Here is a 27,307-nt window from a genome sequence, read left to right on the forward strand (position 1 = left end):
ATAGGGAGAAATGAAAGTTTTCCTACCTCAACTTAAGCAAAGCTTCAAAATTGAAGAACTTTTCACAAACCCAATCATAGCTCAAATCCTTTGGACAACAAGGAAAATCCATGAAGACAAATCCATTGAGCTTCTACTCACAAAATTATTTCCAATAGATCTCCCATAATGAAAATCCCAAAAATTGAATGTAGGAGGGTTTAGAGAGCAAAAATGTGAAAAATAAACTGAGTGTCCAAATGGTGTCTAATTCCCCATTATAAACCTCACTTTTCCCTTTCGAAATAAAATATAAAAATAACAATTAATAAAAATCACTTTCTAATTCCCAAATTAACCCCAATAAAACAAATTAGGCAATTACCTTCATTTTAAATACATATAAGCCATAGTAAAGCATTTAGTTTTTGAATAGCCACAATAATATTAAAACATCAATTATATATAATAAAATGCAGCGATATAAGCCAAAATGCTCAAACACTTTTTATGGGTCTAATACACATGACAACTAGGTTTTCTAAACACTACCAGCTACGATAGTTGAAATTCAAATATTAAACTGCAAGGAAATTGTTCTTATTAAGGAATGTCAGGTTTTGACTCAGGGATACTTTGGCTAGTGTGCTATCTCTTGTTAACCACAGTTGGGGAAATGGGCATTGCTCAAACTTGCAAAACCAAGTGCAGTCGATGCCTTGTACCTACATCACTCCAACACATTATGGGTACCTTAGCCTGTTCATCATAGCCAAAGAATATATATACAAATATAATATTCCCCAATCGTGGTCCACACAATAACATGGTCAATACATAATCTATCATTATAAGCATAACAAACATCATATAAAAATATCATCAATTGAATCTAACATGTACCCTCTCAATCACAATGTAATAAGGATTTAATATCTTTAATTGAATAAAATAACATAAAATATTACTTGCCACATTTTGATGATTGATCAAATTCACTTTTCATCCTAACATTCATATCAACATCTCCATATGATAATTCTGAATCATGACATCATTCTAACTCAATAATCATTTAATATTGAAAAGCACAATTATTCCACATTAAACCAATACACCAATATCAATAGGTCCACAATTCAATTCAAGTAAAATATCACACCACATCACTCTCAAGAATATAATCAGCCACAACACATAAATTCTCACCCCCAGGCACAAGAAGGTAAGCACACATCTCAATGCAACATCATGATCACTATGAAGCAGTCTAACACATCACTGGGCTATAATGAGAACATAATACTAAAGGCAGAGGAAACTAGAATACTGCTTGGTGATCTTATGAGCTAAGATCTAGACATTTCCAACGTCTATCAATGGAGTACCTACGAGCTGTTGAAGCTGCAAACTTTAGGAGCACCAACCAAAAAAAGCGAAACCTTCCACAAGAGAGTGTTTCAACAATGAAATTGCTTGAATATTGAGATATGAGATATGAGATATGAGATATATTACAAATTTACAATCATCTTGATTATATAGGTAATGTGTGATGAAGTAATCTATAACCCTTGATATAAACATTAAGTGATCAATGCAAATATTAAATGCCTAGATAACACTTTACTAGGCCCTCCATATACTGCCAAAAAACATTGGAGCCAAAAAGAGCAATGTTAAAGTCCCGAGTATTTCCTGTACTTTATTTTTTATTATTATTATCTCCTACACTCAATGAGATCACACATCTCATAATATATATGCAAGAGGTGCCCTTTCGCCAAGGGACACCATACTTAATTATAATATTAAATAATTAAATATAAATGATTATATATTAATATAATATTAATATATTATTAATAATTATAATTATATTATCTCAATTAATAATATAATAATTATAATATAATTATTATTATAATCACAAGCTTTGTGTTATTTATGTAGGGTTGTGGATTCTGACCACAGCTACAATAAAATCAACACTCCCTCTTAGCTAGGGAGGAATCCTACTTGACATCTTCAATAAGTAATAACATCTTATAGTAAACACAACAACTCCATTTATTGTGTGAGAGAAAAATATCACCTCACCGTGATATCAAAGGTTATGGCATATCCACGGATATCACGTCACATGATATCCACCATAACCACATAATGTAATATCCACCATTATGGCTTGTCCACAGATATCACGTCTCATGATATCCACCATTATGGCATTTAAGGATATTACTTCATGGCATGTCCACGGATATTACATCACATAATATCCACCATGAATATCTCTTTATGCAATATCAACCATCATGGTTTATCCACAAATATCATGTCTCATGATGTCCATCATGATGGTATGGTCAATCAATATTGCAAGATCATCACCTTACAATAATGATCAAAAGTACAAGTGTTCATCATTGTGAGAGCGTCACCTCTCAATAATGTTCACAGGGGCTTAACAAGTACTGAACCAATGAAGTCATGGAGTCACACACATGACATCCACCATGAACCATATCATAGGGTGGAGATAAGGAATTTCACCTCAAGTCTCTCTCAAAGAGAAATGTATTATCAAATCACAAAAGATCACTAATGTTGAGCCTCCCTCTTGATTAGAGCTTCATTTTTCCATATCTCTGAAAGCTTGTCTCGGAGGTTTGCATCACCCTTGGTGAATCCCAAGCCCACCAAGTATACATCCATCCAAGGATATCACATGGAACTCTATCTCATGAATCATAGATTCCTCTAACTGCTAGAATTTTATGATTACTAGAGAAACCATCTCGACATGGTCTACTCCCTCTAAATCAATGTTAGATCTCGGAGACAACTGAGAGGGGGGGGTGGTGAATCAGTTGTCAAATAAATTCAAACAAAAAAACAACTTAACCAACTTGATGCTTAATACCGATAAACCAGTTAAGTATGTCGGTAGACAGTTTTAATAGTTAATTGCTATACCGGCAAGGATTAGTGCATGAAACATAAACACAAAGTCATCCACAACACATAACACAAATATTTGTACGTGGAAACCCTGTAAGGGGAAAAACCACAGTGAGAAACCTTACCCACAATCAGATGATACTACTACAGATAGTAAGTGTACATAAATGGGGTCTGCACATGCAGAAAGGCCAAGCGCCTAGAGCTCACTGCTCAATCACAAAATGAGAGTCACACTGACTACAGTTGGATGGTTAAATCCAATAAGAATGTACTGCACAAAATAGCATCTTCATATGCTGGATTCAGTACCGGTGTAGTTCTGATTGTCTTCACAAAAACCCTCCTTCAATCTTCAAATGATGTCTGCATGTATATCTCTTCTTATTCTCGCGTATACCTTTACACAATCCTTTTTCGCATTCCACATTTGATCTTTCAAATAAGATCTTACATTTATACCATAACCTAAGACCAATTTTAGTAGGTCGGCTCTACAAGATATTATAATAAAAACATTTTATAAACAATACAATATCCGATGCAATAACCGATTGAACATGTCGGCTTAATGCATTTACAATAATAATTAATCATCTCCATAGCGTACCATGCTGATCTGGAAAAGATAAACCTGTCGGTGTAACCCTAGACCTATTTGCTGGTAACAACAAATATGCAAATATGAATATATCAATGAACAAAACTCCAGGACAAGATGTCAAAACGATGTCTTCGACATAACCATGTGTTTTCCATATCATTCCAAGTGTCGGTGATCATTATATCTTGCCAGTGTACCAGATAGCGATGACTATGCATGAGTCACTTGCTTGCCGGTGAATGTTGCTGATTCTCCAAAGTGCCAGAGTTGATAAGAGTTTAGTAGGTGTTGACATCAATGACAAAACCATACCAAAATACCAACAATCTCCCCCTTTGGCATTGATGGCAACACAAGATGGAAAAACCATCAAAGTGCCAAAACAGAAATGCCAAGTACCAAAAACCAACAATCTCCAAAAAGATCATAACCAGAAATCAAAATAAATACAAAGAGTAATAATCTCTCCTAAACAACAATCTCTCCCCCTTGGAGCAACATGTGTTTTCCTTGTGTTTTTCAAAGTTTTTCCATACCAATCTCCCCCCCTTTGACATCAAATGCCAAAGTTACAACAAAACCAAGTTCATATACAAAATACCAATCAACTCAATATACCAACTACTCCCCCTGAGAAGTAGCTTCCCATCAAATACCAGAATAAAAGATTTGTCTGTTAATTCTACCAGTTGATGACAATCATCAACTTCCTAGGTCTCTACCGGTGGGGGTATGACCCCAAGCTGATCTCTGAGATATTCAAAAATCTCCTTAGGCAAAGGTTTAGTGAAAATATCTGCAATCTGCTCTTTAGTATTCAGATAAACCAGTTTTATCTCCTTTGCTTCAACATTTTCCCTTAGAAAATTCAGTTTGATAGAAACATGTTTGGTTTTAGAATGTAGTACCAGATTCTTAGATATATCAATTGTTACAGTGTTATCACAATAGATAGTAATAGGTTCCTTGCATTTTACCTTTATGTCTTTCAACATTTGCTTAAGCCATAGTACCTGTGTACAGTTAGTTGTTGTTGCAACATATTCTGATTCTGATGTTGATAAAGATGTACAACTTTGTTTCTTCCTCAACCAAGAAACTAATCTTTTTCCAAGAAAGAATGCTCCGTCGGTGGTGCTTTTTCTATCATCCACATCTCCTGCCCAATTTGCATCTGTGTATGCACATAGTTCAAAGTTTTCATCTCTAGGATACCATAATCCAAGATTTATAGTGCCTTGTAAGTACCGGAAAATCCTTTTACTGCTGATTCATGATTTTCTCTAGGATTACTTTGAAATCTTGAAACAATACATACTGCATTCATAATATCAGGTCTGGTTTGTGTCAAATACAGTAAACCTCCTATCATAGATTTGTATCTAGTTGGATTAATAGGTGTAGATTCATCCCTTTGTGATAATTTGTCATTTGTTGTCATAGGTGTGCTTACTGGTTTAGAGTTTTCCATCCCAAATTTCTTAAGTAACTCTTTTAAGTACTTGGATTGACTCAAGAATATACCTTTATCAGTCTGTGAAATCTACAATCCTAAAAAGAATTTTATTTCTCCAATCATAGACATTTCAAATTCTTGCTGCATTTTAATACAAAATTCTTTACATAATCCATCTTCTCCTCCAAAGATTATATCATCAACAAATACTTCTAGAATCAAGATGTCATCATTAGTTATTTTATAATATAAATTGATGTTTGCATTCCCTTTACTAAAACCAATCTTTAAAAGATACTTATCCAATCTTGCATACCAAGCTCTTGGAGCTTGTTTTAGTCCATACAAAGCTTTTCTTAACCTGCAAACCATATCATTGTCATCTGTCAAAGAAAATCCGTCAGGTTGTTCAATGTATACTTCTTCTTCAAGATCTCCATTCAAAAATGCACATTTAATATCCATTTGATAAACTTTGTAGTTCTTGTGTGCTGCAAAAGCCAAAAATAATTTGACTGCCTCAATTCTAGCTACCGGTGCAAAGGTTTCGTTGTAATCAACTCCTTCTTTCTGAGAATATCCCTTACACACTAGTCTTGCTTTATTTTTGACAACCTTACCATCTTCATTAAGTTTGTTCCTGAATACCCATTTGGTTCCAATTACATTTTTATCTTTAGGCTGGGGAACTAATGTCCAAGTGTTATTTTTCTCAATTTGTTCTAATTCTTCTTCCATAGCTTTAATCCAAAATTTATCTTCACATGCCTCATTAACAGATGATGGTTCAATTTGAGAAATAAGACATACCTCTTCATTTGCCAATCTTCCTCTTGTCATAACTCTTTAAATTTATTTCTAATTATCTGATCTTCAGAATGATTCAATCTTACATACCGAGGTGCCTTTGTTTGTTGTGGTTCCTCAGTTACTATGGAATCCTCAGATGATACCAGGGTAACTGGATCTTCATTCTGTACCAGTGGATTTAGAGTAGGTTCATTTGTCAAAATTTTTGTTGTCGGTTCAGAGTCTACATACCTTGAAGTTCCTCTGAATTGTTCATCAATCTTTACATTTGTACTTTCAACAATTTTCTGTAATCTTTTGTTAAAACATCTATATGCCTTGCTCTTAGATGAATAACCAAGAAATATTCTTTCATCACTTCTAGGATCAAATTTTCCAATATACTCATCTCTTCTGATGTAACATTTACTTCCAAAAATTCTGAAATACTTAAGAGTAGGAGTATTACCAGACCATAGTTCATGAGGGGTCTTATCAGTTTCACCTTTGATGTGAAATTTGTTGAATGTATAGACCACTGTACTGACTGCTTCTCTCCAATATACATGTGGTAGGTTTGCTTCTGATAACATACTTCTTGCTACATCCAAGATGGTTCTGTTTTTCCTTTCAACAACTCCATTTTGTTGTGGTGTCTGAGGTGCTGATAGCTGTCTTTTGATTCCATTCACTTCACAGAATGTATTAAATTCCTTAGATGTAAATTCACCTCCTTGATCTGATCTTAAACATTCGATTTTCTTACCGGTTTCATTTTCAACCATTGCTTTGAATAGTTTAAACTTTCCCAGTGCTTCTGATTTTTCTCTAAGAAAGGTAACCCAACACATTCTAGAGTAGTTATCAATGATTAGCATAAAATATCTATCACCTTGTAAGCTTTTAGTTTTAGCTGGACCACATAAATCATTGTGAATCAAATCAAGAGCATTATTGGATTTTTCTGGAATACTTTTGAAACTAGCTCTAACTTGTTTTCCAAATTGACATTCCTTACATACTGTATTATGAGGTTTGACAATTTTAGGTAAATCTCTATCTGCCTTAGTAGTACTGATCTTTACCATGCAATCAAAGTTTACATGACAGAGTCTTTTATGCCATAACCAACTTTCATCTATATGTGCAATCAAGCATGTCTTTTCACTGTTATTCAAATGAAAGATATTACCTCTAGTCTGATTACCAGTTGCAATTTCCAAACCAGTTCTATTCATGATTTTGCATTTTCCATTTTTAAATTGTAATTGAAATCCTTTCTCAACTAATTGACCAACACTCAAAAGATTATGCTTTAATCCTTCAACATAGTAAACATTGTCAATGTTATGCTTACCATCAAGAGATATTGTACCCTTACCTTTGATTGAGCAATCTTTGTCATCTCCAAATCTCACTAAGCCTCCATTGTATTCTTGAAAGTTCAAGAATTTACCTTTGTCTCATGTCATATGATGTGAGCATCCCAAATCAATGATCCATTCATCCTTTACTTCAACTTTAGCTGCCAGGGTCTGTACTACCAGTTGAGCAGTAGGTGTCGGTTGATCTTCTGTTATAGCAACAAAAACCCATCCATTGTCTATTGGATCCTCATCAGAATCATCAGTCACACCTTCATCAGCAATGTAACATGATTTGTCTTTATTCTTCTTAAATTTGTATATCTGATATTCAGGGTTAGGCTTGTATGTTCTTCTAGCTTCTTCTCTTAGTCTAGCATGTCTATCAGGGCATCTTGAAGCCATATGACCAATCTTATTGTAGTTAAAACATTTAAAGGGTGCTTTACCTTCATACTTACTTCCAACAGGACCTTTTGGCATTTTCCTTGCAAATAGTGCTTCAAGTTCTTCAAGTTCTTCATTCTCCTTCCTAGTTTCTTCAAGTTCTCTTGCATAAAAAGCTTTCCAATTAGATTTGTCAAATGATGGAGCAGATGATGTTGATGCTTTAAAGGCCAAATTTGTCTTTATAGTAGCAACAGGACCAAATTCTTCAATTTCAAAAGCTGAAAGTTTCCCAATTAGTGTATCCCTAGTAACTGATGTATTAGACATAGTTTTTAACTCATTTATAGCAGTGACTTTCATTTTAAATGTCGGTGGCAATCCTCTTAAAAATTTTGAAACAATTTCATCCTCACTTAAGGTTCCTCCACAACATTTAATACCCAAAACAATTTCATTTACTCTTTCCATAAAAGCAGAAATCCTTTCATCTTCTTCCATTTTTCAAATGTTCATACCTAACCCAAAAGCTTTCAAGTTTTGCAATTTTGACTATGGAATCTCCTTCATTCAGTGTTTCCAAATGATCTCAAATAGCTTTAGCAGTAGACCTATCTGATAGTCCCATGATTTGTTGATCTGATAATGCACTCAAAAGTGCTTCTCTTGCTTTGCAATCATTTTCCTCATCTTTCGTCAAGTTAGCTGGATTAGGCTGACCTTGTACAACAGCAATATAACCATTCTTTGTAACATCCCAGATGTCCTTTCCAATGCAATTTAGATGTGTCTCCATTCTGATCTTCCATATGCCATAGTTGGTTCCATGAAGTTTAGGACTGTCCTTCCTGAAATAGTTAGTAGACATTGGATCTCCTCAAGTTGTTAAACTTATGTCGGTAGATAGTTTTAACAGTTAATTGATATACCGGTAAGGATTAGTGCATGAAACATAAACACAAAGTCATCCACAACACATAACACAAATATTTGTATGTGGAAACCCTGTAAGGGGAAAAACCACAGTGGGAAACCTTACCCATAATCAGATGATACTACTGCAGATAGTAAGTGTACATAAATGGGGTTTGCACATGCAGAAAGGCCAAGCGCCTAGAGCTCACTGCTCAATCACAAAATGAGAGTCACACTGACTACAGTTGGATGGTTAAATCCAATAAGAATGTACTACACAAAATATTATCTTCATATATTGGATTCAGTACCGGTGTAGTTCTGATTGTCTTCACAAAACCCTCCTTCAATCTTCAAATGATGTCTGCGTGTATATCTCTTCTTATTCTCGCATATACCTTCACACAATCCTTTTTCACATTCCACATTTGATCTTTCAAATAAGATCTTACATTTATACCATAACCTAAGACCAATTTAGTAGGTCGGCTCTACAAGATATTATAATAAAAACATTTTATAAACAATACAATATCCGATGCAATAACCGATTGAACATGTCGGCTTAATGCATTTACAATAATAATTAATCATCTCCATAGCGTGCCATGTTGATCTGGAAAAGATAAACCTGCCGATGTAACCCTAGACTTATTTGCCGGTAACAACAAATATGCAAATATGAATATATCAATGAACAAAACTCCAGGACAAGATGTCCAAACGATGTCTTCGACATAACCATGTGTTTTCCATATCATTCCAAGTGCCAGTGATCATTATATCTCGTCGGTGCACCAAATACCGATGACTGTGCATGAGTCACTTGCTTGCCGGTGAATGTTGTTGATTCTCCAAAGTGCCAGAGTTGATAAGAGTTTAGTAGGTGTTGACATCAATGACAAAACCATACCAAAATACCAACAATCAATATGATCAAGATCCTTGGAAATCAAATAAGGCAGATCCTCTAGCTACTCCCTTTGAAGCCCAAATTCTAACATCAACCTCCTGACCTCTTCATCTAAGGTTGCCTTTAATGGATTGTCAGACTTTGTCTTTTGAAGACACTAATACATTTGGGGTCAAATTCCAACGGAGGTTTCCAACGAACAAGGAGCATTGTGTGAAAATTTGATTTTTTTTTTTTAAATGCCCGTGTTCGTCGGAATTCTAACGACCTCAAGCATTATATTAAAAAAAAAAAACACAACGCATTTTCATTGTGTAAAGCAAACCGAAGCCGCTGCCCCCCCCCGCCGAAGCGATCTCTGCACTGCAAGCAAGGTAAGGTTTTTGGCGGCATTTAGAAGGACCTTTTCAAGATTTGATTTGATCGGCCATTTAAACTTGCTTTGCAATCCTTAACATGATCGGCCATATTAGGTTCCTTTGCAATTTTTCACTTGGGCAGATTTTGAATGTTTCTTTTGTGCAAGCAATTCGGTGTTTCCTCGTTCTTTTGTGTAAACAAATTTGTATTTTGATCTTCTTTGTTTGATGAGTTCACTATTATGAACTTGTTTAAGACAATCAGACCTCCTTGTTTTTTCTTCCTTCACTAATATTGGCATTGATGACAAATGCGTAGCCTCCCTCATCTACTTATCTATTTCTATATCTATATATCTAGATATAACCAGGTAGCTTCTTCTTACTCCTAGTTAACCGGGGGGCACCTAGGAACAACTACACTCACAGTCAACTTCCAAACCATAGTCAGATACATGGATTTACAGTCGGCTTTTGAACCACAGGTAGAGCAGAGCTTGTTCCCTCGGTGTTTGCAATTTCAATTGCATCTGGATTTTGACTTTGTGGTATTCCTCAATTCAATCGATCATTTCCCTTTCATTGGTATCACAAGGTCTTGATGCTTTTTCTTATTCATTTGTATAAACAAATATGCCCCTCATCATTCATTCGCATTGCATCAAGTCGGTCTTAGGTTCTCCATTTGTATTACCTCATCCTTATGTGAACAAAACCTTCACTCCCAAATCGATGATTAAAGTTCCATTTGCATAAGGTGATTTGGAAGATCAAGTTTTACTTGTCTTCACTTGTACAAACAAATGAACTTGATCAGATTTTGATCACTCATTTGTTTTTCTCTGATCTTTAATCTTGATTTCTGGAGTTATCTCTCAATCTGCACCTGCACTAAATTAGACTGTTTGATGTTTGAAAAGAATTACCTATCCTCCCCTTCCTATCTTTTCATCCTTACTTCAATTCAGAACTTGGTAATTCTCATTAATGCCCAATCTTTCCTAAACTTGGTGTTGTTGTTGTTACATGTCTGATAATGTAATAGAATTCCTTCAAAGTCCGCCTCTTTGCTTTTACCTACAAGACAAACAAGAAGATATCAAACATCATAAAGTACATATTATCTTTACCTATCCTTCATCTCTTATGTGCTCTGATCTTATATGATCAAATGATGTTTTTAGTTCTGACTGGTCATTCTCTGGGTCTATTTCACTGTGTCTTGATGCATTGATCAGAACATTAATTGCTTGGATGATGTTTTGAAAATGAACTGGAATGCCTTCTTTATATGGGCATTGGATGTTAGGGGCCTTTTTCACTCTATCCTCATTTAAGTGGCATGTCTTTATTCAAAGGCCAGCTCCCTATCTTTCTTGGTGTCACACCTTGCATTATGCCTCATCGTGGCTTATGCTGGGGATATTAGGGGTCAAGGGAATGGTGAGGTGGTTGTTTCTTTTTTTAAAAATAAATAAATAATATACCTAAAAATTCTTTTACCTTCTTTCAAAGATTAAGTTTTGACCAAACTAATTCTTAAATATACAAATGAAGAGTGTGGTTGGTTGGTGACTAATTACTCTTTTTAACACCATTTACAAGATCATATCTAAATCAAGTGTCTCAAGAATTAAGCTACTACTAAGAAGATAGTTTGCCTAAAGCAAATGGGTTTCTTGGGTGGCTATTTATTGTAGATAACTTAGTTCCTTCATGAGAATCAATCAATTTGGAACATGTATAACTCACATTTGTGACATGTCACTAATGCAATTCCTTAGTACTTGTTTCAGTACTATCTCCTCTATTGTTTTCTATCCACTTTTGTGTCCTTCTTAGAACAAATAATAGATTAATGAGAAGGTGGAAAAGGTGGATTCACCTAAGAGGGAGTGGATTTTCCCAATAATATGTTAGATTCTCCCAAGGATGGATGGACTATACACTTGAAAGGTAGATGATTAAGGATGATGACAAGGTGAATTTTCCTTAGAATGATAGGGTTGATTTTCCTAAGAACAAGTAGATTCATGTAAACTAGAGGATACAAATTTGGACAAAATAATGGAAGGAGACTAAAACTAGATAGATTCACCTAAATGGGAGTGTAGTCATCTAAGGATAGGAAAAATTCACCATTTGCGTAAGAAAGATGGATAAGATAAATGATTTATGTGAAATAGATTCACCTAAGAGAAAGTAGATTCACATAAGGATAGGTGGATTTTCCTAAAGATGAAGGGATAAGACTTAACAAAAAGAGGACTTAGGATGATGACAAGGAGGATTCATTTAAGGATATGGCATATTCACCTAAGGGATAGTGTATTCTCCCAAGAATATGGAAAAATTATTGATTGGTGGAATGACATACTAGATCAAGGAATGATACAAGGGTAGATTCACCTAAATATAGGGTAAATTCAGCTAAAAGGGTACCCATGAGATTGTGGTACTGAGTACCTATTTATGGATGGTGTATTTGGATACAAGTATGACGAAACCATGCTTGTGTATGATGAAACAAAGTCCAGATCTCTATTATAGGTCCAACATAATCTCTATTATTTGAGACACCATTTTCTTAGCATATCCAATTAGGGTAATTTATGGGTTTAATTATGGATCATGCTGTCTATTTCCATGCACTATTGAACTTATTTGGATGTATTGTGATTATTTTAATTTTGAAGTTATAAATAAATTATGTTTGTACCTTAGAAAGGGTAACTCCAATTGATGTTTGGGCAGTTTATTTGAAAACTTATGGTGATTATTACCCTATGTTATGTAATGGAGTTATTTTTACACTAAGTAATTAACTAGAAAAATGAATTTGTATTGTTGTACAAGTATGATGAAACCATGCTTGTGTGTTTACATGTTTGTGCATCCTATTGAGAACCAACCTCACTGTTGAGGAACTCAATAAATGTGGTGTTAAGTAGAAGAATGGAAAACTCAAGAAGCTATGGTGACATATTGTGGCATTAGTAGGGATTATCTCTATTGACCACACCTTTCAAAGATAGTATCCCCTAGTTCTCCTCATAGAATGGACCATTGGATGGCTCATAGTGGTATCCTATCCTACATTTATCTTGATGGCATTGCTGATAGTTGGTATGTGGTTCTTGGTACGAGTTTCCTCTTACCCTATTATCTTATTTATATCTTTGTTCCAACATGTGGAGATTGATTTTTGTCATGCTATGATGATTTTCATGTTTGCATGTGTTTTGACATTATGCAAATAGATATGATGTCACACCATACTTATGTTTTGATATAGTGTAGGTGATGGTTACATGTTGTTGATGGTAGTGATTTGGGTTCAAAGACACAATTCCACACACACACACAAATATTTGAAGATGCATTTTATATTATTCCTTCTTAGTGGCGATTAGTGTTGGAAGATTTGCACACATGTAGAGAGGAACTCATGTTAGATACAATAGGTTGTGTTTGATAACATTTGAATGTGCCTTGTGATGTATACATATAGCTTTGGTGTGTGACATGCATGCACATTTTTCCATAAGACACATTGCTATGTGGCATGTGCCCTATGCATGTCTTCTTTGTGAGGCACGTTGCTATGTGCAATGTGGCCCTAGGTGTGTCTTCTCTATGAGGTGTATTGCCATGATATGTTAGGATTTGTAGTGTGCAAGCCACAAATGCATGCATGAGGGACTATTATTATAGTCATGTTTTTTGGGCATGTAGCCTAGGCATGTCTTCTCCATTAGGTACATGGCCATGCCATGTGGGAGTTTTTGTGTTCATGCCACAAATGCACACATGAGGGACTATTATTGGAGTCATGATGAATCTTCACTCTATTTAGCCACAATTTCTAGTTGTATAGTTATGTAATGTGCACTTTTAAGGATTGTGAAGTTTCCTTCAATTATTGATGATCTCTCATCTTTGTTGCATTGGCCAACAATTTTATTTTATCTTGTTTGAATTAGTTTAATCACTATTGTGAGTTTTCTCTATTGTGTAGTTATAGTGGCTATGTTTGATTTGCTATTGGAATTGAACACATTTATTTGACTTATTATTGTTACTATTTTTTCTTTCTTTCAATATTTATGATCTTTGGTAGTTTAGTGAAACTCTTGCTATTTTTAAATGTTGCCTTCTTTGTTGTGATGTGATTCCTCACCAAGATCGACATAGATAACCTTGGATGAGTGTATATAAGGAATCAAACATTGGGAAAATTTGAGGATAGGGTAAGTGTTTGTTGTATGGGTAGCTACGATCCACTTGTACATTCTTAGTGATTATTGACGGCTATGTCTTGGAGTTGGCTAATCCCATTAAACAAACAAGGGGGAAGTCATACATAATCATATGGATCCTCCCTAGTTGTGTGTGGATTCAAGATGGCCATCATTTCATATGGTTCTTGGTTACTTTGTGAAACCATGGCATCCTCTTAGACCAATATGTGAGCCTTGTATTGTTATCCCTGCAATGTGGATGAATAAGTGTATGTTTAAATAAATGCTTTGCTTAGAATACTTAAAAATGTCTCTCAAAAAGTCTGCAACAGGCAAACTTTTAGTAAGAATTTGCAGATACAATGCTTAGAAATTCACACAATCAGCTACATTAAATACGTTCTCTATTAAGTTCAATGGTTTTGGTTCGATTTGCAATTTTTGTGAAGCTTTTGCACTGACGTTTCCATAGCCTGATTTTTTTGCCTGTGAAGAAAGACCATGTTAGATAATATCAGCGAAGAACAAAATAAGGAGACAATTGCTAGATTATGGTCTAACTTGAAAAGAAAAGGTGATGGGAAATGTTATTGTCCCTGCAAAATTTGTAAGAGCTTAAAGACTAGAAGACTTCTAATCAAAACAACTAAGAAACATTGTAGGCAGCATGGTCACATTGAAGGGGGACATGATTATCATCCACTGGTAAGTTGTTCATTATATCGTTTTAACAATTTATATACATAAGAAATCACTTGATAATGAGATCATGATCACGGTTTATTTATGTATATCAATTTTATATAGGTGGAGCACCCTAGAGCACATGGTATGGATCAACAAAACCCTGAGAATATGGTTTTGGAAGTGGAGGAACATGGAGGTGTGAATATCGAAGCTGAAGATAATGATCCCATGGAAGATGATGATCATGCACCAGAAAACACAATTGAAGATGATGGTACAAATACATTGATCCATGACACATTTAGTGCTGGCACAGTTGATCATGATGATCAGGATGACCTTGATGTTCATGATTTACCTCTTCTTGAGAAGGCATATGAGCCCCTTTACAAAGGCTCCCAAACAACTCTCCTCTCTATTGTATTGTTGTTGGTGAACTTGAAGGTTATGAATGGTTTATCCAACATAACAATCTCTCGTATGTTAAGGTGTGTCATACATGTCATTACAGTTAATAAATGGTGAATCATGTACCATTAATATTCTTTATATTAACACCTCAAACTTCTTTTTTTTGTTGTAGATTGATAGGTGAGTTTTTCTTACCACCATCAAATATTCTACCTCGCTCATACCGAGAATTATCTGCCATTATGAAAGATATTGGAATGGAGTATCAAACAATAGATGTTTGTCCCAATGATCATATTATATATCATAAACAACATGAATTTGGAACAGAATGCCCTGAATGTCATATCAGTAGATATCGAACAGATCAAATAACAAAAAAGGTGCCTCGCAAGGTTCTTCGTTATATTCCCATTATTCCATGTATGCAACGATTATTCAGGTGCACTAGCTTGGCACAATTTATGGATTACCATGCACGCAATAGAAGTCGAGATGACATTATTCGAATGCCTGTGGATGGTTCAGCATTTATGGACATAGAGGAAAAGTGGCCACACTTTAAAGAAGAACCTCGTAATCTCAGGCTTTCATTGGCAGCAGACAGTGTCAATCCATTTGGAGAGTTGAGATCTGTTTACTCGGTGTGGCCTCTTTTTGTTATCAACAATAATATTCCTCCATGGATGTCAATAAAGAGGGAGCACATAATGTTGGCAATGATTGTTCGAGGTATTTTATCATTTAATAGTCATCTACATTTAATTATAAATATTGCAGTAAAATGGTCATAATAATTATGTAATGTTTTTGTTCATTCCACTAGGCAAGTACCAAGTTAAAGATATGAATGTATATATTGAGCCTCTTATCGATGAGTTGCTAGAGTTATGGAATGGTGTGACCATGTATGACATCTCTAAACTAATAGGACAAAGACAATTTCAATTCCATGCAATGCTTGTATGGACAATACATGATGCCCCAGGGCTAACACATTTTTGTGGTACGTTATAGTGTTCAAGTTGTGCATGATAATTATAATTATAAAAATTAACAGATTTGATAGAATTATACATTATCTTGTAGGTCTTCAAACAAAGGGAAAATTTGCATGTCCAATTTGTGGTCCAAAGATGAAATCCCGTCATTCAAAAAGTTTAGGAAAGTAGGTGTTTGATGAGTATAGGCACTTCCTTCACAAAAATCATAAGTACCGGAATATTGAAAAACATCTTTTCAATGGGAAAGAAGAGACTACATCAAAGCCACGAAGAATGACTCCTCATTTATGGAAGTTGGAATATAATAGAATTAATCGTCAAGGTAATGTCATTCCATCTAATGGTTTATGTTTGGAATTTGAATTTTTCTATCGTGTTTTGTTTACTGATGATGTAATTGATGATACTGAAGGTCGTCAAGGCATGGATGGCCACCTTCCAAAGGGACTAAAAAGTTATCCCAAACAATTCAGTAGGTTGCCTTACTACGAGCAGCTACAAATTGTGCATTTGTTTGATACAATGCATATTGGAAAGAATATAACAGAGACATTATGGAAAATATTGGATGGAAGGCGTGACAAAGAAAAAATTGTCAAAATTTGTAGTGACATTGTGGAATCCAATCATGCAATGAAAAATGTCATTCAATCAAATAGCAATGGAGATCAGATTAATATAAATGCCCTTCCTTGGTTATTAACGAAGCAGCAAAGCAATTCTATAAAAGAAGTCATACGAAAAATTCGATTTCCCACAGGATTTGCTGCGAACATAAACAATCTCATATCAAAGAAGAGTGAATTTGGGCCAGGGATGAAAACGCATGATTGACATACCTTCATTAAGGTAATTCGTGTTCTTGTGTATTCACTATATATTTGTATACTGGGCATGTACTTTTCATTGTATTATGTTAGAAAATAATGAAAAGATCATTTTATAATTGTTGCAGTACGTTCTACCTCTATCTCTCCCAGACCACTTCGACAATAATATCAAGCAAGTCATATATGATCTTGGAAAATACATGAGGTAAGTAGTGATGTTTGTTCAATTTGTTGTATAGATATTATATTTGCCATTTGTTTTACTTGTTATGCATTATATTTGTATATTATTTTGTAAAGTCTCGTTTATATATTTTTGCATCTTCAATCTCTTTAATTAGGTGGTTGTCATCTAAAGAAATCCACAAGGAAGATATAAAATATTGGAAGAGAAAAATCCCTCATCTAATGTGTGAAATGCAAAAGTGTCTACCTTCAACTTTTTTCAATGCACAAGAACACTACCTCATACACCAAGTTGAGGAGATCGAATTGTGTGGACCTATACACACTAGGTCAATGTGGATGGTTGAGAGGCACTTGAAATTTTTGAAGGCTTTGGTTCGACAAAGAGCACATCCCGAGGGTTCTATGGTGGAGGGATATATGGTATACCAAACTATGGTGTACATTACTGAATATCTTCCTAAGTTTGCAGTAAAAATCCACATAGATCGCATTTGGGATCCCAACCCCATTAATAAATTCGAAGGGGAGCACTTGATGGGGAAAGGTAGATTGAAGAAAGTGAGAGGTAATTATAAGATGTTATTGTAGTAAATTAATTCTTCATCTTCTAAATAAATCAATTGTAAGTGGTCTATTAATTATTTATACAGTTGGTCGGGAGTGGGATGCGCTACATTTGTATATTGCAAACAATCTTGATTGGATGACGGTGTGGATTGAACGATGTCAACATTCTGGTCGCACATTAACATGGGATGGTGTCACTTCATTGGTTAAAGAAGCTCATCGTAATGGAGATTCCAATGTTACACAAAGGGAAATTGATTTAGCATATGGTTTAAGAGATCAATAGGTACGTATAATTTTATTAATCACCCGTATGTTTATCAACTCATGATGCAATAATTTTAATATGTTAGACATATTGCAAGTCAAACACCACAAGGCTATGTGCTGCAATGGTCATAAATTTTGCATCAAACAGTTGGATGACACAAAGAAAACTTGTGATTCTGGGATAACTGCAGTCTTTGAGGTGACCAATATTTCATCTAGAAATGACATACATCCTCAAGTGTCTCAAAATCGATACTATGGCATTTTGGATGATATACTTGAGTGTGACTTTAATTCCTTCAAATTAGTTCTGTTCGTCATCAAATGGTATAGGCTACGACTGAATATAAATGATCCTGATAGAACTGTTATCGAACATGATAACGGATTTACAATGGTTAATACAAGGTTGTTTGAACGAGTTGGGGATGAGCCCTATGTTCTTCCAAGTCAATGTGAGCAGGTATTTTACTCGGAGGTTCCACATAAACTGGGTTGGTCATTTGTTGTTAGACATGATCCAAGAGGAAGGCCGATAATGTATAATATGATGGAAGAAGAAGATACCGAAGAAGTAGAAGATGATATAGATAATCACGATCGACAGTTACTCGATGATGTTCCTGACGGAAATGTACACGAAGAAGAAGTTGATGATGATGATGGTGTTGCTGCTGATGATGATGGTGATGGTGATGGTGATGGTGTCGGTGATGGTGATGATGATGACAATGACGAACACAATGACGACGACGATGACGACGACGACGATGACGACGACGACGATGACGAGGATGATGATGATGGTCATGATGATGAGTTGGATGAAGAAGAAGATCAATGACATGAATGAAATGTATGAGATGCGATTATTATATTATCTATTTAATATTGATATCTTGATAGAAATTGATTTGACTTATATGGTTACATAAATAATTAAAATGTTTTGAATTCTAATGCCATTACTTAATTAATTCATGATGCACCTCTAGCTATGTGATAGATGGTGATTTAAAATACATATGTGATGGATTACATGCTTATGATGATACATGCGGCATTTTTTGAACTTTGTGTTTATTTATGGAATGTGGACTACTTATTAGCTATGTGATGGATGGTGATTTATGATACGTATGTGATGGATTACATGTTTATGATGATACATATGTGATTCTTATGATGCTCAATTACATATATGATGATACATATGTGATGCTTATGATGCTTATGATACTGCAGTATTTATTGTTTATCAAATTACAAATGTAATGCTTATGATGCTCAATTATTGGTGCAGGAACCTGAACCCCTTTGACGAGGATCCTGCACAGTCTCATGGATCGACAGGTATAAGTCAATACACCTTATAGAAATGATATATTTTTTAAAAATTACAAGAAAAACAAACTTCCTCAGTTTTTCAAACATCAACATTAGCAGCAAATCTAATACAGTTATCAACACTTGAGTTCCCAGTTGGACTTACTCAAATTTTAATCTCAACATCAACTTTATGGCCGACTTCTTCATCAATATTACCCTCATTTGCAAAATATCTCTCTCATTACCAACTAACTCTCTCATTTGATGGTGCACAGGTATCACCAAATAGGTATTTGTCAGATGTGTCTTCCTCAAGTGAGGGAAATGCAGGAATAGAAGAGGAAAGTGAGACATGTAGTAGATCTCAAATAGGGAGATCAACTAGAGGTCAAAAGATTAGAAGAAAATTCAATAAACGCATGGAATTTTTTCTTGCTCAAGGGGGGTCATGTTCTTATGATGATGAGACCAAAGGCGACATTGAGGTACAAACATCTACTGAAACAATGTGTACCCAAGGAACTTCCTCCAATAAACACTGATTTTTGTGTTTATGAGAGGATATATCGCATAGCACCTTCGTCGTTACATGGTTTGGGCCTATTTTCCATGGACAACATAAAGGTCTGTTGCAACAAAGTTGCTGAATTGATGGAGTTTGTTGGACCTTGTTACAATTATAATGATTAGATGCAGATTGTTCGATATAAAAAAAAGTATGCGTAGGTATGCACTATCAGCCAATTATATACAACAAAAAGATAATGATCAAAGTAAACGAGTGGTTGTATACATTGATGGAAGGCCAAAAGCAACAGGGAATATTGCAGGTTTTATAAATAGTACACGACCTAGGTCAACTAATAAGCAACCCAATTGCATATTTGAGGCACGTGAGGGAAATTGTGTGTTTGTATGTGCGATAAAATTAATAAGTGTAGGGGAAGAGCTGCTAATCGATTACAATTTGAATCGTATAGATACAAACAAAGTTACTATCATGGGGGTGGTCCGTACTATATATATACCATTTAAGCCAACTTCCAATTAATGAATCCAATAAACCATTGTATTATTAAGTTTTTTTGCTAAGTCTATTGGTTTCATTTTGCTAACGTTTTTATATTTTTTCTTTGTCACAGAGCCACATGGATCCACCACATAGCTCAGATAGGGGTGTAGGTCCCAACACTTCTACGGAGCAGGTAAACCTCATTGTAATTGTGCAAATTAGATAGAATCAAACTGTTACATTATGATCTTTTCTTGAGTGTTTTGAAGTAATTTTGATAGTGTTAATTATATTCTTGTCACAGACGAATGTTCGGGATAAGGGAAAGGAACCTGCAATACCTCAGCACCTCCATAGGGATGTGGGGCTCTCGACAGTGTTATGCGCTGATGACATCGTACTTACCGCAAACCCTATGCAATTTGTACATAAGAATATTAGAAAAATTAGGCAAGAGATTCTTGATTTGGCAACCATAAGTCCTCAGACTGATGAGATAACAAAGAGGGTGCAACTATTGTTGACGACAATGGAAAACTTGCAAGTAAGCAGTAATGAAAGCTTTAATCATAACAAAAGTTCAATAATGGTTTATATTTTTATCTCTTTTATGTCATTAACTAAAATATGTATGTGTTGTTTTTACAAAAATTTATAGGGCCTCACCATCCTGGTGGCGATGATCAGGGTATTGCGAGTAGTTCAGGTGATGACCATGTTCTATATATTAAAACCACTCCTTTGGACTTGTGAACTTGCTTTTTTAATGTTTTACATATTTAATGTATTACTCTTCAGGTGCTGACATGGGTCCGAGGTCGAGCCCAACTGTATTGCCGACTGCAATGTCGGCAACACGTAGCATGCAGACATCGTCTGTTGCACCGGCTCGTGTTGACCCGCCCACTGGTGGTAGATCCCTCTTTTTCTCTCTCTTTCGTTATGTGTTTATTACCCTTGAAGTGTTCTTTCTTGGAGGCATTTCATAGTGGATTCATTTACTGTGGCAGGAGATGCACATGAGGATGCGCCAGAGGCGAGTACTGCTGATAACATACCATCATTTCCTGGATCTTCCCGTATTGCTAGTATGGGAACGTTGCAGGCCACATTGGTGGTGAGCGATGAAGAATTGATTCCCTTGAAGATACAGAAGGTTCCAGGTACTTTAAAAATATTATTATATATAGTCTAATTGTAATTTACTTACTGATCACTCATTTTGGACTAATGATCCCATGTTTTTTTTGCAGGAAAAGATATTTTTTATAAAAATCGTAATGACATTTCATTGCAGATATTTGGGCCCACCATACGTAAAAGGTAGAACATCATACGTGAACTAACCCTTATCCACTATTTTGATTTCATATCATTGCTAGAATAGTTTTCCTTTTATCCATTTCTTGAACTATATCAAAGGTAGCTTCAATTTCTTTCTAAATCTAACAGGTTTGTTTTTGCTTTAAAGGTGGAATGACCAAGAAAAAAAGTTAAAAGATGAGCTCACAAACCGTATGGTAGGGTTGTTTGGAAATGACACATTTGACAAGACTAAGCTCCTGGAAAAAGCTGGCACATATCTGAAGTATGTGAGGGACCAATACAGGACACATTTATAGAAGAACGTAAAGTATGAGCGTCCCCCCATGATTCCAGAGAGGGAGTGGAAGGACCTGATTTTGGATGCAAAGGAGAGAATTGAAAGGAAAAAAGGAAATACACCACCAGACGCCAGAAGAAGGTATGTGATACTATTAAGAATGTGAATATGTACTAATTATTCATTATATTTATAATCTAACATATTTCAAACTTTTCATAGATTGAGTGACACGTCAAAGGCAACCAAGGCAAAACAAGAAAAGCATGGGCAACACAAACTCGGCTCTGGTGGTTATATGAAACTTGCCGCACGAATTGTAAGAATCAGTAAATTAAGTATCACATCAAAATATTTATAAATTGTAAACAATTTTTTTTTATCAAACAATACAAGCAAAATTCACAATACTAAGCAAAAATGCAGGGCTCTGAATTCAATAGAGCGCCCACGGAAGATGACAAGAGAATTGGCTACCAGCAAGGCTATATAGTCGTGGTTGAACGGCTATGAGAATTGAGTGGGCAAACACAAGATTCTGATGCATCTGTCACAACGGTAATTAAGCTAAATGAAAATTATTTCAAATTGAATACTTAACCAATAATCTATTTGATGTTAAGTTTCAACATAAAGTGACTATATTTTTTTTAAATAAGCAAGCAATGATAACATTGCGCGTGACATTGCAATACAACATGATAATCGTGGAACAGAACCTGTACATGAAGGTTCGGATGTGCATCCTAGTAGTGGAGGTATTCATTTGCTATTCAAATTTTTTTATGTAATTATTAATACAATTAAACATCTTAAATTGAAAATTAGTGTAGTAATTAATGTAACCTTTATTGTTAATATTTTAGAGCATGTAGTCGGTGGTGACCAAGTGGAGCATGATCCAGGTAGACAACATTGGGAACGTGATGTTCCCCAATCAGGTAAAGAGGACCACTGTTATTCATTTAAACAAATGTAATTGCAATTGGTGTATTGATTAATGTAACGTTTCGTATTTCAACTCCAGAGGATCTAGAGGGTGCTCAGCATGTCGAGGTTGAGGCTAGACAAAATGATGTGGAAGATGATGTGGCCCCATCAGGTAAAGAGTGTAATGGTTGTGTTCTTTAAATTAATGAAATACTTGTAACAATAATTAAAAAATGTTTTGAATTTAACCCAATTCTTTGTTATTGCAGAGGACCCCCCTTTGGTTCAGCATCCTCGTCCTTTGTATAGGACTAGGCATACATCAAGAGCACGAGAAGAGGGCATAACATCTGCAGATGGGGGAAATGATGAAGAAACTGATGTTCCACTTAGTCTTTTCATAGCTTCAAAAAAAAAACAAAGAAAGAAATGATTGTAATCTACCTTATTTGATAATGACTGATTTTTATGTGTAATGAATGTAATTATGTGCTAATGAATGTTCATGAATGATATGTGTTGATGATTATTGATGAATGTTGCGTTTTAATGAAAGTTAATGAATTTTATGTGTTAATGAACATTATGTGATAATGAATGAATGTTATATTTTAATAATTGATGAAAGAATGAATGAATGTTAGATGTTAACGGGGAATTTAGAGTGATGTTAGGGGGGTGGGGGAGGGGCCAAATGAGCTTCCACCTTCATGTGGTTGGCCCTGTTAAGTAGAGAATATTAAACTATTCTCGAAACAAAGAGAAGCTCAATTATAAGATGTGAAATGTTTGAAAGGTGAGAGTCCACAAACAGATGTGAAATGTTTAAGTAGGCCTCCCAATGAAGTGGATCTCATAGACACGAAGAATCCTATATAGAGAATCATTGAGAGCCCTTGAAGAAGAAAATTTGAACTTCGATGAAGCAATACATGATGGAGGAATATCTTGCAAGAGGAAATCAAAGTCATAATCTAGATCTGAAATGTGGTCTACTTTTCAAAAAAGTAAAGATGCTTGATATGAATGTGTCATTGATTTGACAATTTCTAATGTCTGGTAGATGACTTTGATGCTCTCAAATTGTTCTTGAAGCTTATATGGCTTGGTTCTGATCCTTATAAGCTTTTAGACTGATTTAGGCACTATGATCTCACTGCAAATTTATCATTTATTGGTTGTTCTTTTGTTGATAGTGACATTTATCACTACTTTCATCTGAGGCAATCACTTCTTGATAGTCAAAAGGTTGCCCGAGGTCAAGTTATATCATGGAAAAATGAACACGGAGAAGAACTTCTATTTTTAAGTAACAAGGTATAGATCTACATTCTGCATGACACTTTTGTAAATCCATGCATATACTGCTCTTATATATAATTTAATTTGTTAAAGAAATGCTTGTTATTATTATTCCAAAGAGGTTTACCTCGGCTGGGCATGATTTGAAGGAAAATCTCTCCCCACATAGGTAAGGAAAGAAAGCATCTAGATCCTACATGTAAAACTTATATCCTTTCATAATCATGCAAGCATAACTTTCACAATCAAAGCCAAGTCTTGTCCAAAAAGCTGCAACTTCCCCATCAAATGGGGAGGTAACTCCCCCAAAAAAAGCTTGGCATCATGCCCTCTGAGGGAACTTCATTGTTGCAAACTAAATTGTATGCCTTCCATGACCATTCAAGAATCCCTTAATAGTGGCCCACACTAAGAGTGGCAATATATAACTATCTAGGTACTCTAATATTACTTCCTCCCATCCCAGTGCAACATACCAATGCACAAATGACCATAGATTTGTGGATATAGACAGTCCACATTCAAGTCATCTCACTATAGCCAATTGATGCAGGGGCATCTTCAAATTCAAATCATGGGATTCTTGAAGAATCAAACTCCTCTTGATTGGTTTTCAGGTTTTGAAACACTTAAGGATAGTTTTGGTTTATTTTCATGTTGATGTAATAAGTCACCCCACCTTGTAAGCCTATGCCCTAGGTAGGTGTGTTATAAACCACCTTGGGTATATGGCAATTGGGGTTATTCATGCCTTGAAGGAATTTTTAGTGAATTTGAAGAGTTTTAAGTGTCTTAGGGGTCAATTAGTGTCTAGGTGTGTTTAGGAGGACAAAATGTCAAAAGTTGTCAAAAGTTGTCGAGCAACTATGACAACTTTTAACCCAAAATTGCAACTTCCTCCAAACCGCCATGTTGGTTTCCAAAATCAGTTGATAAATGTTGGAAGGGTCATTAAAGGTTGAAATCCAACCTTTGGCAAGGTTGTTGAAGGAAAATGAAAGTTTTGTGAACAAAGAAACCAATAAAAATCTGTCTTTTTCCTGCATTTTGTTGCTATTTCCCATATTCCGTACAGTACGACTTTCTCCAGGGCATAAAACCTCTTGAATATGAAAGTCACGTGTCTTGCCTTTCCAATGCAACAAGTCTGAGCCTCTAACTCTTCTGGAGCCGCTAGAAAAGTGGTTTTTTGTGAAGGTACCCCGAATTTGACAGTCTACCTAGGGTTTGACAGCAAATATGAGTTTTTCTTGCTGATACCTCATGGGATTTGTATGGCCTTTGGGATGAAGCAAGTGGTGACAATGTAATTTAAGATTTCCAAGACCTTTTGCAGGGCAGTGACAGGTAAAGGTGAGGGTTTGAAGTTTTAGAGGTGGGCATCTCTATGTGACCACCATGGCTGGATATGCATCCGACCCCACAAATGATGATAGTGGTGGAACCAAGGGCTATAACTTGGTAATTTATGTTGTATCCATGTCCCCCACATGTCTCAGGTCTTACTTTGCCCAGGAAGCAAGTTTTGAGTATACTTCCTTTGTTAAGGTGGCCTAATTAGGGCTATTAGGCCTAGGAGTGAAGTTGGGTTTATAACCCTTAGACATTGGATCTGCCCAAACCCTTTTGGAATCCTTTGGAACTCACTTGAATGAAACAAAATCCACTCTCAGTTGCAGAGGTCTTTTGAGAAATTAACAAGAAACCTTAAGTTTTTCAGACTGGCAGGGCTACTAGGCGTGACAGGCCTAATGTAGCAACAGTACTAATTTTTCTCAATACATCATGTTTGATGATTGGAACAAGTCTATTAACCCTATAGGACAGTAAATCAAGGTATTGGAGGTCCCCATTGCCTTAGGAAGTGTGTGTCCACCTTTGGTTGGGTGTAGTGGCCTTTGAGTCCTGAGAGACTTTTGTGAGACACTATGGGATTGGCATTGTCCAGATGGCTTAGTATGGGGAAAGGTACGAAAACAATCAAATTGAAACCAATCCAACCCTTGATGTCTTTGTAGAAGTTGTAGGGTCCTTGTTTGGGGTTCTTGAGTGAAGGATCATGTCTCAGCAACAAGGGCTCTGCATCACCAATGGGTGGATTAAATCCATACAACTGCATAACTTGTAGATCTAAAACAATGACGCATGTAAAACTCATCATCACATCAATAACTTGCAAAGTGAGATACAAAGAAATACCATATGGATCTCAAGACAAAGACACCAAATCAACTCCAAATCCGATTTGCCAAACAATTCCACTAGTCAAGGAATCCATCAAGAAAATATTGTAGAGATGATGAGGGACTGATGATTGCATACCAACATCTCCTCAATGAGAAAGTTGCAAACAACCTCCTTGAATCATGCACTAAACATGCATGCAAACCCACAACTATCTTTCATCTAGAACCACCTATTGATGTTTTTTTATGCACCGCGAACACAATAAAATACCAAGGTATTCTATCATCTCTTGAACAAAGAAACTTTGAATGCTAAACAAAGTGATCAATCAAAGCAACTCCAAGGTTTACAATACGAACTATGCAACGTAATTGCATGGGATAGACTTAGTGAATATGGTGTGATTTTGCTGGAGTCGCAAGGGGGCTTACATTTTTCTTGAACTCTACCGGAACTTGGACTTTATACTAACTTGCTTGGAAAATAAAAGACAAAAGAGATAAAGGGTTTAGAGATCTAATTTAATCCTAAGAACAATGACAATAAAGGATGATGATTTGATAGACGAATTCCATAATCAAGCTTTGCTTTGCCATGTAGAAACAAGTACAAAAAACTAATGCAATCTTCTAAGGAATAACGAAGGGTTTTCATATCATGAACATTCATTTGAATACCCAAAACTAGCGCAATTTAAGTGAACATTCACAATTGAACTTATGCTTAATGAAGTTCAGACTAACCGTACATTGCAACTTACAACTAGCAAATTACAAATAGTATGAACAGGAATTCCATCAAGAAATCATCACATTTCTCCATTGCAATATATGAAATTTATCTAAACTTGAGAAGTAACAAGAAGCCATGCAACATGTAGAAATTACACATAGAAATCCACCATGCTTCAATGAAGATCATGTATTAAAATCAACAAGTCTTGGCAACAATTCCTTCTTTCCTCCTACTCTACTATACTTGTTATCTAACTGCTATCTATGAACTATTAATTCTT

At 35.4% G+C, this 27,307-nt stretch overlaps 1 protein-coding gene across 1 annotated transcript in view; it reads right to left on the reverse strand.

Annotated features, from left to right (window-relative positions):
- Positions 1-542: 542 nt before the first annotated feature.
- Positions 543-27,307, reverse strand: part of LOC131041412 (glutamyl-tRNA reductase-binding protein, chloroplastic) — a 146,437-nt gene continuing 119,672 nt past the window's right edge. Inside the window, exon 8 of the mRNA XM_057974487.1 lies at positions 543-704. Within this exon, the coding sequence (XP_057830470.1) occupies positions 558-704 (147 nt within the window). The 3' untranslated portion in view covers positions 543-557. The remainder of the gene's footprint in view (positions 705-27,307) is intronic.

This window comes from Cryptomeria japonica, chromosome 11, assembly GCF_030272615.1.
Source record: "Cryptomeria japonica chromosome 11, Sugi_1.0, whole genome shotgun sequence".
Taxonomy (NCBI): Eukaryota; Viridiplantae; Streptophyta; class Pinopsida; order Cupressales; family Cupressaceae; genus Cryptomeria; species Cryptomeria japonica.